Below are 11922 nucleotides of genomic sequence, written 5' to 3'. Positions count from 1 at the left end.
TCCAGGGGTACCCCAAAAACACCCCCTCCCATCTCCTCCCCACACCTCAAGGAAGGGCGCTGGGGGGGTGTGACTCACCGTGGCCTCACACATGGGTTGGGGGATTTTGGAGTCCCCAGCACAGACCCTGGGGCTGCTGACAGGCCCTGGGGTGCTGTGGGCCTTGGGGTGCTCATGGTTGCCCCCCCACGCTCCCTCTCTTGCAGAGATTATGCATGATGTGATCCGGAAAGTGAAGAAGAAGGGCGAATGGAAGGTGAGAGCCAAACCCTGGGGGGGATGCTGGGAGAGGAGGAGGGAGAGGAGGAAGCAGGGGACAGGGTAGCTGTGGGCAGGGACCCCCAAGGGTGGGGAGGGGGTGGGGGAGGGCTGCCCCCCCATGCTCTCTGCTCACTGCCCCTCTCCCCAGGTGCTGGTGGTGGACCAGCTCAGCATGCGGATGCTCTCCTCCTGCTGCAAGATGACCGACATCATGACAGAGGGCATAACGAGTGAGTAACGGGGTCCTTGCCCCCCACCCTCACAAACCCAGTACCAGGGCACCCCCAAAGGCATCTCCATGCCAGCACAAGCCAGCAGAGGTGACCCCAGCCCTGTCCTGCATGGCATGGAGACACACAGCTTCCCCGTTGCTGCTGGACACCGGTCTCGGTGAGGGGCTGATGTTTAGCAGGCTCCCTCCTTGCCTGCTGGGGCCCCAGGAGCCCCTGCACCCCATGTCCTGGCTGTCCCTGAGGACCAGAGCAGGTGTCACTTTATGTCAGCCCTGGGAATAGCAGCACTCAGAAGGGGGGAGGAAACCCAAGGCAGCGTATTGGGAGGTTTTCGGGGTGGTGGGGCTTTGCCCCAGCCTGGGTACCCCAAGAGCGTCACCCCTGGGTGGTCCGTCCATGCCTGGCACCCACACGTACAGCCCCAGCGTGGCACCACAGGGCTAGGACAGGGTGGGGACAGCCCCTGCCCTGGCTCCCAGGTGGGCAGAGGTGAGTGGCTGGGGATATTTTGGATACAGGGGGGTTGGCAGGGCCACTCCTGTGCTGCCATGGGGTGTCCAACAGCCCCCACCAGTGCCTGTCCCTGCCACAGCCTCTGCTTTCCCCCCCCAGTTGTGGAAGACATCAACAAGCGCCGGGAGCCGCTGCCCAGCCTGGAGGCCGTCTATCTCATCACCCCCTCCGAGAAGGTGAATGTGTGGGGCAGGCCTTTGGCTGGGAGGGGGAGGCAGAGGGATGCTCACCCTGGGGTGGTGCTGCCAGGGTGCGGAGCTTGACCCCCCCCTAAGATGCCACCATGCCCCGCTCACCTGGCCTCCCCTCTCTTGCAGTCCATCCACTCCCTCATCAATGACTTCAAGGATCCCCCCACCTCCAAGTACAGAGCTGCCCACGTCTTCTTCACTGACTGTGAGTACCTGGGGGTCACGGCTCCCACCTCATCACCCATGGACCTCCAGCTCCCTGCTGATAGCTTCTGGACAGGACAGAAGGAGGAGGGAACCATGGTGGGGTGACAGCCCCATCCTGCCCATGGCACTGGGTGGCCGCAAGTGCAAACGGGTGGTTTCCATCACCCGATCCCAAAGGGATGTCCTGGTCACGGTGGCAGCCAGCCCTTCTCCAAGAAGCAGAGGGGAGGGAAAGTCCCTGTCACTAAACCACGTGCAGGTGAAGGGGGGATGGAGGGATGCTGGGATGCTGAGCGCTGCCCTCCTCTTCCCTCGCAGCCTGCCCTGACGCCCTCTTCAACGAGCTGGTGAAGTCCCGCGCCGCCAAGGTCATCAAAACCCTGACGGAGATCAACATTGCCTTCCTGCCCTCCGAGTCCCAGGTGAGGCTGGGCTTGGACCAGCCCCGCTGGTGTGGTCCAGGGGACGGGACAGCCCTCCTCCAGCCCCTCAGGGTTTGTGTAACAGCCCCCTAGCCCTCTCCTCTGGCTGGCTCCTCTCCTCCTCCCTGGCTCTTCCCCCCTGTCTCCTTCAATTACTTCTCGGGGCTGATCCGCTGCAGGGGATTTAGGAGGCGCCGCGTCTTGGCCCGGTGCCGGCAGCCTCGTGTGCTGTCTCTGCCCCCGCCCCCAGCCAAGGGCACCAGGGAGCCAGCCCTGTGCCATCTGCCCATGCTAGGGCCATGGGGATGAGGGGGACAGGGGGGACAGATGGTGCCACCTGCCTGGTGCCATTAACCCGTCCAGCCTCAGCATTTCTGGGGAGATGGGTGGGCAGAAGGTGACCTCTTGGCATCCCCATACACAGCCAAATTGGCTTCTGGTCCTTACTGGTGGCATGGCAGGGGAGCAGCGTGTCCCCACTTGTCCCTGGGTCTCTGGTTCTCTGCCCAGGAGCAGGGGGCTGCTGCAGATGGGGGGTCTCTGGTGTCCTCTGCTTACCCCGAGGGGTTGCAAGTGGGTAGGGCCCCCTCTGCAGAGCTGTAGCTGGGCAGGGGTTGGGGTCTGGTCAGGGTCTGGAGCTGCCCCAAGCATCGCTATGCTCCTGCCTGCCTAGTCCCAGGCTCAGCCAGGGACCTTCATCTGGGGTTGAATCTGGTTTCCAGACCCTCTGGGGTGTCCCACAGGGCCCCTTTCCCCTGGCCATCCCCCCGGTGTGTCCCCTCTAACCCCTCCTCCGACTGCACCTTCCAGGTTTACTCCCTGGATTCGGCTGACTCCTTCCAAAGCTTCTACAGCCCTCACAAGGCGCAGATGAAGAACCCCATCCTGGAGCGCCTGGCCGAGCAGATCGCCACGCTGTGCGCCACGCTGAAGGAGTACCCGGCCGTGCGGTACAGGGGGTAAGGGCAGCCCCCTCCCCAGACCTGCCCTCTGCTCCGGCAGCGGGATGGAGCTGGGGCTGTGCCGAGTGTGGGGTGTGGAGGGTCCTGGTGTGGGGATGGGGGGGATGGAGAGATGGACAGACACCCGTGCTCAGGGCAGAAGCAGGCTCAGGTTTGAAGATGCTCTGCAGAGGTTGGGACCCTGAAGTCCAGGTGGCACCAAGGCAAAGCAGGGCACCCTGAGGAGAGGTGGGAATCAGCATCTAAACCTGCTCCAGTCCCTCCTTCTCCCATGAGCTGAGGATGTTGCCCAGGGAAACCAGCAGCTTGTCCCCATCCTGAGCTGGGAGCTGACCTCTCCTCCTGCCTCCTCCAGGGATTACAAGGACAATGCCATGCTGGCACAGCTCATCCAGGACAAGCTGGACGCGTACAAGGCTGATGACCCCACCATGGGTGAGGTGAGCAGGGATGGTGGCAGCAGCCCTGGGGAGGACGCTCGGGTTCTGCTACGCAGCAGTTGCAAACCCTGACTGGGGACCCTGAAATGGTCTTGGCTTCTCCCAGCAAGCTGTGGGACTGGAGGAACCACTGGCCTTGCTGCTGATGGGTGTCCCCCCTGGCTCTGTAGGGTCCGGACAAGGCTCGCTCCCAGCTCCTCATCCTGGACCGTGGCTTTGACCCTGCTTCCCCAGTGCTGCACGAGCTGACCTTCCAGGCCATGAGCTACGACCTGCTGCCCATCGAGAACGACGTCTACAAGTGAGTGTGGGGCTGTTGTCCCTGGGACCCCAACGGGCCTCACGAGTCCAGCCCTTGAACGGGAGTTGGAAGCTCAGCCATGAAGTCTGAGCCTCAGCATCCCTCCATCCATCACAAGTCATGGGAGAAACCATCCCTGCCGCAGCCTGGCAGGTGCCATGGGCAGGGTTGATGCCAAAGGGGCTTTTCTACCCTTCAACCCTTGGCCCCTTCCCGTGGGTCAGCAGATGAGGGGGTACAAGGAGGCGAGACATGGAACAGAGTTGTAATAACTTTACCCTGCTGCTGGCAGGGCCAAGAAGAGGTCCTGTGTCCCCCCAGATTCCCTCCACCATCCTTTAGAGCCAGCGAGGGGATTGTGTGCCTCCCCCATCCCCATCCTTGCCCTGATGCCCCATGTCCTCTTCCCAGGTATGAGACAAGTGGCATTGGAGAAGCCCGGATCAAGGAGGTTCTCCTGGACGAGGATGACGACCTGTGGGTCACTTTGCGCCACAAACACATCGCTGAGGTGTCCCAGTGAGTGTCCCTGTGGGGCGGTTTGCCAGCTGGGTGGGATGTCACCTTTGGCTTTGCCACCCTCCCAGCTGACAGGGTCCCCTCCCCACTGACGGCTGTACCCTCCTCCTCCTCTCCCCAGGGAGGTGACCCGGTCCCTGAAGGAGTTTTCCTCAAGCAAGAGGATGAACACAGGCGATAAGGTGACCTGACTGCGCCCGCTGAGCTGGGGACAGGCGTCCGGGGGGCTCAGCCCCACATTGGCACAGGGTGTGGGGAGTGCCTGATGGGGACCCTGCAAAGGGCCAAGGGTGCTCAGGTCCCTGACAGGGGGAGATGGCTGTGGGGTGCCAGCCCTGTGTGGGGGGCTGGGGAAGCAATGCCTTGGGAGAGCCCCCAGCACGGGGTCTGTGCCCACCCTGCAGCGGTTCTGGCCTGGCCGGTTTCTTCACCGAGACCCCGAGTTGGTGGCAGTGAGGGGACTGGGTGGCAATGGAGTGTAAACGTGGCCAGAGGCTGAAAGCACCATCTCAGCCTCAGCCAAGCACACGGGGGTCCCAGGGGAAGGTCCGGGGGGGGATTTGTTCCCCTGGCACTCCAGTTCGCAGAGCTGCAGACCCCCTCCCCACCCCTCACCTGCAGCAGAGGAGACCCACCAATGCCCTGGGGGGTGTCACCAAACCCCCACGAGAGGCTGGCCTGGGGACAGGAGTCCTTGGCAGGATCATTCCCTCGCTGCCTGTGGTCCCTGAGTCCCCACAGGAGAGTCACTGTGTCCCCTTTGCTCACAGACCACCATGAGAGACCTGTCCCAGATGCTGAAGAAGATGCCACAGTACCAGAAGGAGCTCAGCAAGGTATGAGGCAGTGGGGGGATGTCTGGTGCTGAGCCCACCCAGGGGGGTGGCAGCTCTCCCCAGAGGGTCCCTAGAGCCGTGGGCGGGGGGCTGAGCCCAGGGGGTGGTGGCACAGGGACCTTTAGATGCTGCCAGTGCCGCAGTGGTGTTTGCACACTCGTGTCTCCCCAGTACTCAACCCACCTGCACTTGGCTGAGGACTGCATGAAGCACTACCAGGGCACGGTGGACAAGCTCTGCAGGGTTGAACAGGTACTGGCTGCCCAGCCCCAGATTTCTCCCCACCCCACATCCTCACCAGGTTAAATGAGGCTGGGAGCTCCTGTCCCACAACTCAGCACCGAGCCAGGGGTTGAGGGGTGATGAGCGTGTGTGGTTTTGGCAGGACCTGGCCATGGGCACTGATGCTGAAGGTGAGAAGATCAAGGACCCCATGAGGGCCATTGTCCCCATCCTGCTGGATGGGAATGTCAGCACCTACGACAAGATCCGCATCATCCTGCTCTACATCTTCCTGAAGAATGGTGAGGGGGGACCCCTGGGCAGGGCTGGGCAGGAGCCTCTGGCAGGGCTGGGCCAAGAGCAGCCAGATCATAAAGCTCAGCTCTACTACCACCAAGACACATGTCCTACGGTGACAACCACGGAGCTGTGTCCCTGCTGGGTGGCCCTCCTCAAGGGGACCCCCTTTCCCCATTGCACTTCCAGGTATCACCGAGGAGAACCTGAACAAGCTGATCCAGCACGCCCAGATCCCAGCAGAGGACAGCGAGATCATCACCAACATGGCCCACCTCGGGGTGCCCATCATCACAGATGTGAGTGCCCACCTCCTGTCCTCTCCATGGCCCTCCTGGCTCCTCAGAAGGACCCTCCGGGATGTCCCCGGTCCCTCTGCAGGGTGGCCCTGGTCCCACCACGGCAGCCCCGTGACTCGGGGTGTCCCCTGTGCTCTTCCCCCCAGTCCACCCTGCGCCGCCGGAGCAAGCCGGAGCGGAAGGAGCGGATCAGTGAGCAGACCTACCAGCTCTCCCGATGGACCCCTGTAATTAAGGACATCATGGAGGTGAGACAGCAGGGACGGGGGATGGACCTCAGCACCCACCACCCAGGAAGGGACCTGCAGAGAGCTGGGGGCTTCCACCCAAATCCCAGCACCACTCCCTGATGTGTGCTGTCTGGGCTGCTCACTGCCTGCACTTCCAAGGAGGTTCGGGTGTTTTGGGAGGGTCTCCTGGCCTGCTCATCAGTGCTGGCCCCAAGTGACTTCCCTGCCCATACAGTGCCACCTCCGTGTCCCAGCACCAGTGACAAGCTGAGCTCCAGCTCCCTTGGTTCCTAGAAGGACACGTGACACCAGCTCTTCCCTTCCTCTCCCACAGTCCTTACAAACCCTCCCTGGGTGGCTTTGGGCACCCCAAACCTCCCCGGGAGCAGAGGGGGCTGCACAGCACAGCAGCATCTCACCAAGCCCTGGAAGGGACCCTGCTCCATTGAGGGAAGCCAGAGCAGGTCCCCTACCCCAGGGAGGGTCAGGGGGCGAAGCCTCCAGCTCAGAGCCTCTGAGCTTCCCAGAAGTAGACACCCCTTGCCCCACCCCTTGCCCTACTTCCGCAGACACCCATTGTCAGGGCCTCCCCCTGTACCACAGCCTCCCCCTGTACCACAGCCCCCCAACACTGCCCCTGGCCCACAGCAACCAAGCACCACCCTCCTCCCCCAAGTGCGCCCTGTAGCAGGAGCACAGCCCAGGTGTTCCAAAAAGTCAGGAACGCAAATCCATGGAAACAAATCCGGACCCATTTGGGCCAATCCTGCCAGGAGCAGCTCTGCAGGGGGGTTCCAGGGGCCGAGCCAGGCTCCTTGCTGACCCCCCGCCCCATCCCGGGGCTCTCTGCCTGCAGGATGCCATCGATGACAAGCTGGACACCAAGCACTACCCGTACATCTCCACCCGCTCCTCCGCCTCCTTCAGCACCACTGCCGTCAGGTGGGTCCCCACACACTCCCCCTCATCCCCCTATACATTGGCACCTATATCACTGTCAGCATCCACCCGTGGCAGGTGTGTGAGCTGCTCTGCGGTCATTCCAGCAGTCTCATGCCTCAGTTTCCCCCCCTGCAACAGTGAGCAGGGCTTGTGGCTGGAAAGCTGGACTTTCCCTGCCCTAGCAGTGCTGGGGGGGGAGGGTAATTAACATGTGATTTAATTAAGATGTGAACCCAGCACACGCATTTATCTCCGAGCATCCTCCTGCCCGCCCTTCATCCTTCTCTTCCTCGTTCCAGCGCCCGCTACGGCCACTGGCACAAGAACAAGGCCCCCGGCGAGTACCGAAGCGGCCCCCGCCTCATCATCTTCATCCTGGGCGGCGTCAGCATGAACGAGATGCGCTGCGCCTACGAGGTGACGCAAGCCAGCGGCAAGTGGGAAGTGCTAATAGGTGAGTGGGAGCTGGGGCCGGACCCCCGCGCCCCGGGCCGGACCCCCCCCCGCGCCCCGTCGCGCTGGCTGCTCATCCCACGCTCCTTCTGCCACCCCGCAAAGCCCCGGCTCCAGATGACTGCGGGAGCTGGTGCTGCGGAAAGGTCTTCTCCTGGTGTCATCCCTGTGTGTCCCCCCACCCTGCCCAGGGTACGTCCCTCAGCCCATCCCCAGTTTTGCTCCTGTTTTCTCTCTCCTGTGGGGGGGTTTGTTTGGGCAGAGTTGGGAAGGGGGATTGCAGCTGGAATGGTTCCTGTCGCACCTGCATCCTCGGGGCTGGTACAGGGAGGAAAACCAGACAAACCCTGGAATAAGAGAGGTGCGCAGGACCACGTGCCGGCCCCGCCGCGCCCCCCACGTGCAGCTGGAGATGCGTTTCCTGCTGCGTGCCCCGATGCACGTGGAGCGCGATGGGAGATGGGTACTCACCTCGGCACTCTGACCGTGCTCTCATGGAGGAGGAGCCATGGGTGAAGCATGGAGGACACGGTGGAAGCCCTGCCAGATGTTAGCAAGGAGCTGTTAGGTCCCCTAAGATCCCCCTGGATGGATACACACCTTACAGGGTAGGGGCAGGAGCCCCTCACCATCTCATCTGGTCCCTGGATTCTTGCCCCGGGGCGCCTGGTACAGCCTCTTGCTGGCATCTTGCCTGCTCCCCTGGGAGCAGCAGCCCTTTCTCCATCACCTCCCACAGCCCCCTGGCTGTGTGACCCCCCCCTAAATCCCCAGACTGACCACTCCTGCCCAGCTCCATCCCACTTTTTGCCCATCTCATCCCGCGTCTCTCCGGGGACCATCCCCTTGCATGCGCCTACGATGCTCCGGGTGGCAACCGCGTCCTTCCTCACCCCCAAAAGAAACAATGGGGGCTGGGGGGGGTGTTGGCGCAGCCGTCAGCCCCGCTCTGTTCTCCTGCAGGTTCTACTCACATTCTCACTCCCACCAAATTTCTCATGGACCTGAGGCACCCCGACTTCAGGGACTCTACTAGGGTATCATTTGAGGATCAGGCTCCAGCAATGGAGTGAGCCAAAGAAACCAAGTAAAGGCAGCTTACTAAGGAAAAAGAAACTCTTCCTCCCTGAAGGGTTTTCTTTGATCCCTCCGTTCCTCCTTCCTTTAATTATTATTTTGGGGGTCGTTTCCATTGGGGTCTCCGATCAGAAAATGCTTGCGGTTCCTCCTTCCAGGTGGAAAAGCATCCAGCGCCGCTTCCATCATCCCTCCACCATGTCTCTCAGCCGGACCTGGCCGGCTCCTTCATGCCACAAGTTCTCCCCCCCACCCCTCGCTGGGGTTGGAGGGGCTGGGGATGGTGGGTCGGGGTCCTGCCTGCCCAGGGGAGACATCCCGATGCTGGGCAGGGGGATGGAACACCCCAGGATGCTGCCCATGGTGGGCAGCTGAAGCAGGGCCAGGGGTTCAGTGCCCAGGGGTGAGTGGGCAGTGGCAGGACCCCAGCACTTGGCCCAGCTCTGGCCCCCCAATGGTGAAGGCTGGGCGCTGTCCTGTTCCCCTCCAGCTCTGGGGTGCGTGGGGGTGAAGCCCCACGGTGATGGGAACTCTGGGGTTTGCTGTGGCATTCCGTGTCCTTGGCTGGGCAGGAGCCGCCCGACGTCGCAGACCCCCAAACCTCACACTGGGGTTTGGCCACCAGTGGTTTTGCTGGCACAGCCTGTTACGGGGACCCCCACCCCGAGCTGCCGCTGCCTCTGTGACCCAGGGGGCTCTGGGGGCGGCACGGTGTTGGGGAGAGCAGGGATGGGGCAGTGTGGCTGGGGCCTGCCCAGCACCGTGATGGGAACCACTGACCAAGGGGCAGCAGAAGGCGAGAGCCCTTTTCCTCCTCTCCCCCCACCACCTCAACCTGCCCACCCGCTCTGACCCCAGGATGCTCCGGGGGCCTGCGGACAGTCCCTGCCTCCCCACACCTCCTGCCCCTGCATTGCTGTGCCTTGTTGGCCAACGCATCCTGCATCCCACACGGGTCCAGGAGTGGATGGAAGATCCACCACCCCAGGCACAGGCACCTCCCAGCCCCCCCTCATCCTGCCCAGCTCCATACATCGCCATTCCTCCTTTTCCTTTCCCGTTATCCACACGCCCCCCAACTCCCACCCTCCCATAGATGTCCATTTCCTCGCAAGCATTTCCACTGGCGCGTGGGGCCATCACGGCCAGGTAAGGCCTCACTTGGGGAGGGGAGGGGGTGGGTTTTGGGGTCAGCAGGGCCAGCAGCCGGGTTGTAACATTGGTGGGGCGGGTCCCAAAACCATCCCTGACATCCCCCCTTCTTCTTCCTCTATCCCCACAGGGTCCACGCACATCCTCACCCCACAGAAACTGCTGGACACGCTGAAGAAACTCAATAAAACAGAGGAAGAAAGCAGCAGTTAAAAGGAAACGCTCCCGCCGACGCGATGCCGAATTCACCCTCCCCTCTGGGCACCCGGCCCAGGGTGCCACCCCGCACCCGGCCCCAGCCCGGCCCAGCTTTCTCTCTTGTTCTTGTGTTGATCCCGCCCCCCCAACCCATTTGCCCCCTCCCCTCCTGCCGCCTTCCCCATCTCATTTTATCCACAGGGAGGGGAGAGCAGCTGGAAAAAAAAAAAAAAAAACAACAAACCTACAAACAAATCCTAAAAACCAAAAAAAATCACCCTAAGAAACCCGATGCATTGTGTTTGAAAGAGGAAAAGAGGAAATAAACCCCCCATCTGTATCTGTAGCTGCCGCTCTCCAAAGCACCCATGGCTGAGGCACCCATCGCCCATCGCTAGCGAAGGACAGCGACAGAAAACCCAGCCCAACAGGGAAAAAATTAAAACAACAACACAAAAAACACCCCAAAAAAACTTCCCCCCCCCCCCCCAAAGTTTCACTCCCCATCAGGGTCCCTGTGTGGATGAAAGGATGGATGGATGGATGGACGGACGGACGCCCCGCCAACGCTCCAGCCTCAGGCAGGCGCCGTGGGCTGGGTTGGGCTGGGCTCTCCCCTCGCTGCTCGTGCTCAGCTTTTGGTGGAGGGGGGTTGGGAGGGGTTATATATTCCCCCCCCCACTGTCTCTTTCCCCCTCGTTTTTCGGGGCAGCGGGTGCCCTTGACGGATGCGCACACCAAGGTGGGGGTGTGGGAATGGGGTGTGGGGTTGGGGATGGGATTGGGGGGGGGGGGGGTGGGGGGTGGGGGGGGTGCATTGGGGATTCTTTGTGCTGTGGCAATTCCCATGTGAAAAGGGACCAAAATGGTCACAAACCGGGAGACGGGGCCCATTTGCCCCCTGCAGCCTGACCCCCTCCTCCTCTGGCTATTCCTTAAAATAAATATATATATATATATATTAAAAAAATTAACTTTTTGATTTTTTAAAGTATATATATATATATATATCTTAATCCCCTGGGAGGCTGGGTGCCCCGTGCCCGGCTCCGCTCATGTCGTCCCATGGTGCAGCGTTCCCGAGCGTGCCATCGCCCTGAGGCCCCCCCTGTTGCCCTGAGGCCCCCTTGTTGCCCCGAGGGCCCCCCCCCCCCCGTCGCCCGGAGACCCCCCCCCCTCCGTCGCCCCAAGGTCCCCCTTCCACCCCCCCCCCCCCCCCCCGCCGGACTCTGTGTATATTAATGACTGTGTCTCGTGACGTTCTTACAAGCTTGGTGTGTAGTGATCTAACCGACCCTCAGATTTTAGTTGTGGGGTGGTTGGTTTGTTTTTCTTCCTTCAGTCATTTTATTTTTTTTCTAAATTTTATTTTTACACCCAAGGATCACCCTCCCACCACCCCCTTTTTCTCTCTCCCCCCCCCCCCCCTTCTCCCTGCCGTTAGATGCACTGCAATATTTCGGGGTCCATCGTTTTGTTCTCTCCCTCTGAAGGCTGTGACCCCCCCTCCCTCCTTTTCCTGCCCCAAAATCTCTCTCTCTTGCCTTGTTGGTGGTTAGCCCCCCCCTTTCCCTTTCCCTGCCCGGCTGTTCCTTGCCCATAAAGTTAAATATATATTTTTAGGGCAAAGGCTGTATCATTGCACTGATATTTGTTGGTTCCTCCTTGGTCTTCCCTCCCTGGTTTGAGTTCCTCCTTGGTTTAGCAATGCAAATGCTTCAGGATCTTGTATGTTGAACATTATTATTATTATTATTATTATGGGTTGTTTGTTTTTTTTTCTGTTACAGTTATTTATATAAAAAATAATTTATCGAAAAGGAAAACTTCAAAAAAAAAAAATTAATCTTAGTCTGTCTTGGAACTTGTTTACCTTGAAATTACTGGAATCTAAATGTTTGGAAGTGTTGAAGCACAAACCTGTATCATCATCTCTGTATCTCTGTTCTTCTGTACTAAAGCACTCGAGTGACTCAATAAAAGCGATCTCCATCCCTCGTGCAGCCAGGGCTCTGCCGTGCTGCTTCCAGGGGGGAAAGAGCCTCACCCAGCCCCAAAATGCCCAATCACCCCCCTAAGGGTGAGGTGCTGGTACTCCCTGGGGTGCTCCTGGGTGAGATGCCCTCGGGAGGCCCCAGCTGGAGTCCTGTGTCCAGAGCTGGGGCCC

At 60.7% G+C, this 11922-nt stretch overlaps 1 protein-coding gene across 2 annotated transcripts; it reads left to right on the top strand.

The window, feature by feature from the left end:
• Window positions 1-211: 211 nt before the first annotated feature.
• On the top strand, window positions 212-10498 carry LOC311198408 (syntaxin-binding protein 1; the record flags this gene model as incomplete). Of its 2 annotated transcripts, none has more annotated exons than XM_084272353.1 (18): window positions 212-256; window positions 410-491; window positions 1107-1183; window positions 1325-1403; window positions 1724-1827; window positions 2638-2786; window positions 3145-3229; window positions 3400-3530; window positions 3942-4049; window positions 4171-4231; window positions 4820-4885; window positions 5057-5137; window positions 5271-5409; window positions 5594-5703; window positions 5850-5951; window positions 6790-6875; window positions 7175-7329; window positions 9688-10498. In XM_084272353.1, the coding sequence occupies 18 exons, from the start codon at window positions 212-214 to the stop codon at window positions 9768-9770; spliced, it is 1743 nt and encodes a 580-aa protein (XP_084128479.1). In that variant the 3' UTR covers window positions 9771-10498. The 2 variants fall into 2 exon arrangements, with proteins under 2 accessions (XP_084128479.1, XP_084128480.1); XM_084272354.1 differs by lacking the exon at window positions 9688-10498 and adding an exon at window positions 8292-8574.
• Between the last annotated feature and the right edge of the window lie 1424 nt (window positions 10499-11922).

Source organism: Gallinula chloropus, assembly GCF_964237585.1.
Source record: "Gallinula chloropus genome assembly, chromosome: 18".
Classification (NCBI taxonomy): domain Eukaryota; kingdom Metazoa; phylum Chordata; class Aves; order Gruiformes; family Rallidae; genus Gallinula; species Gallinula chloropus.
The sequence above is the reverse complement of the archived record's forward strand: the minus strand, read 5'-3'. Positions and strand labels throughout refer to the sequence as shown.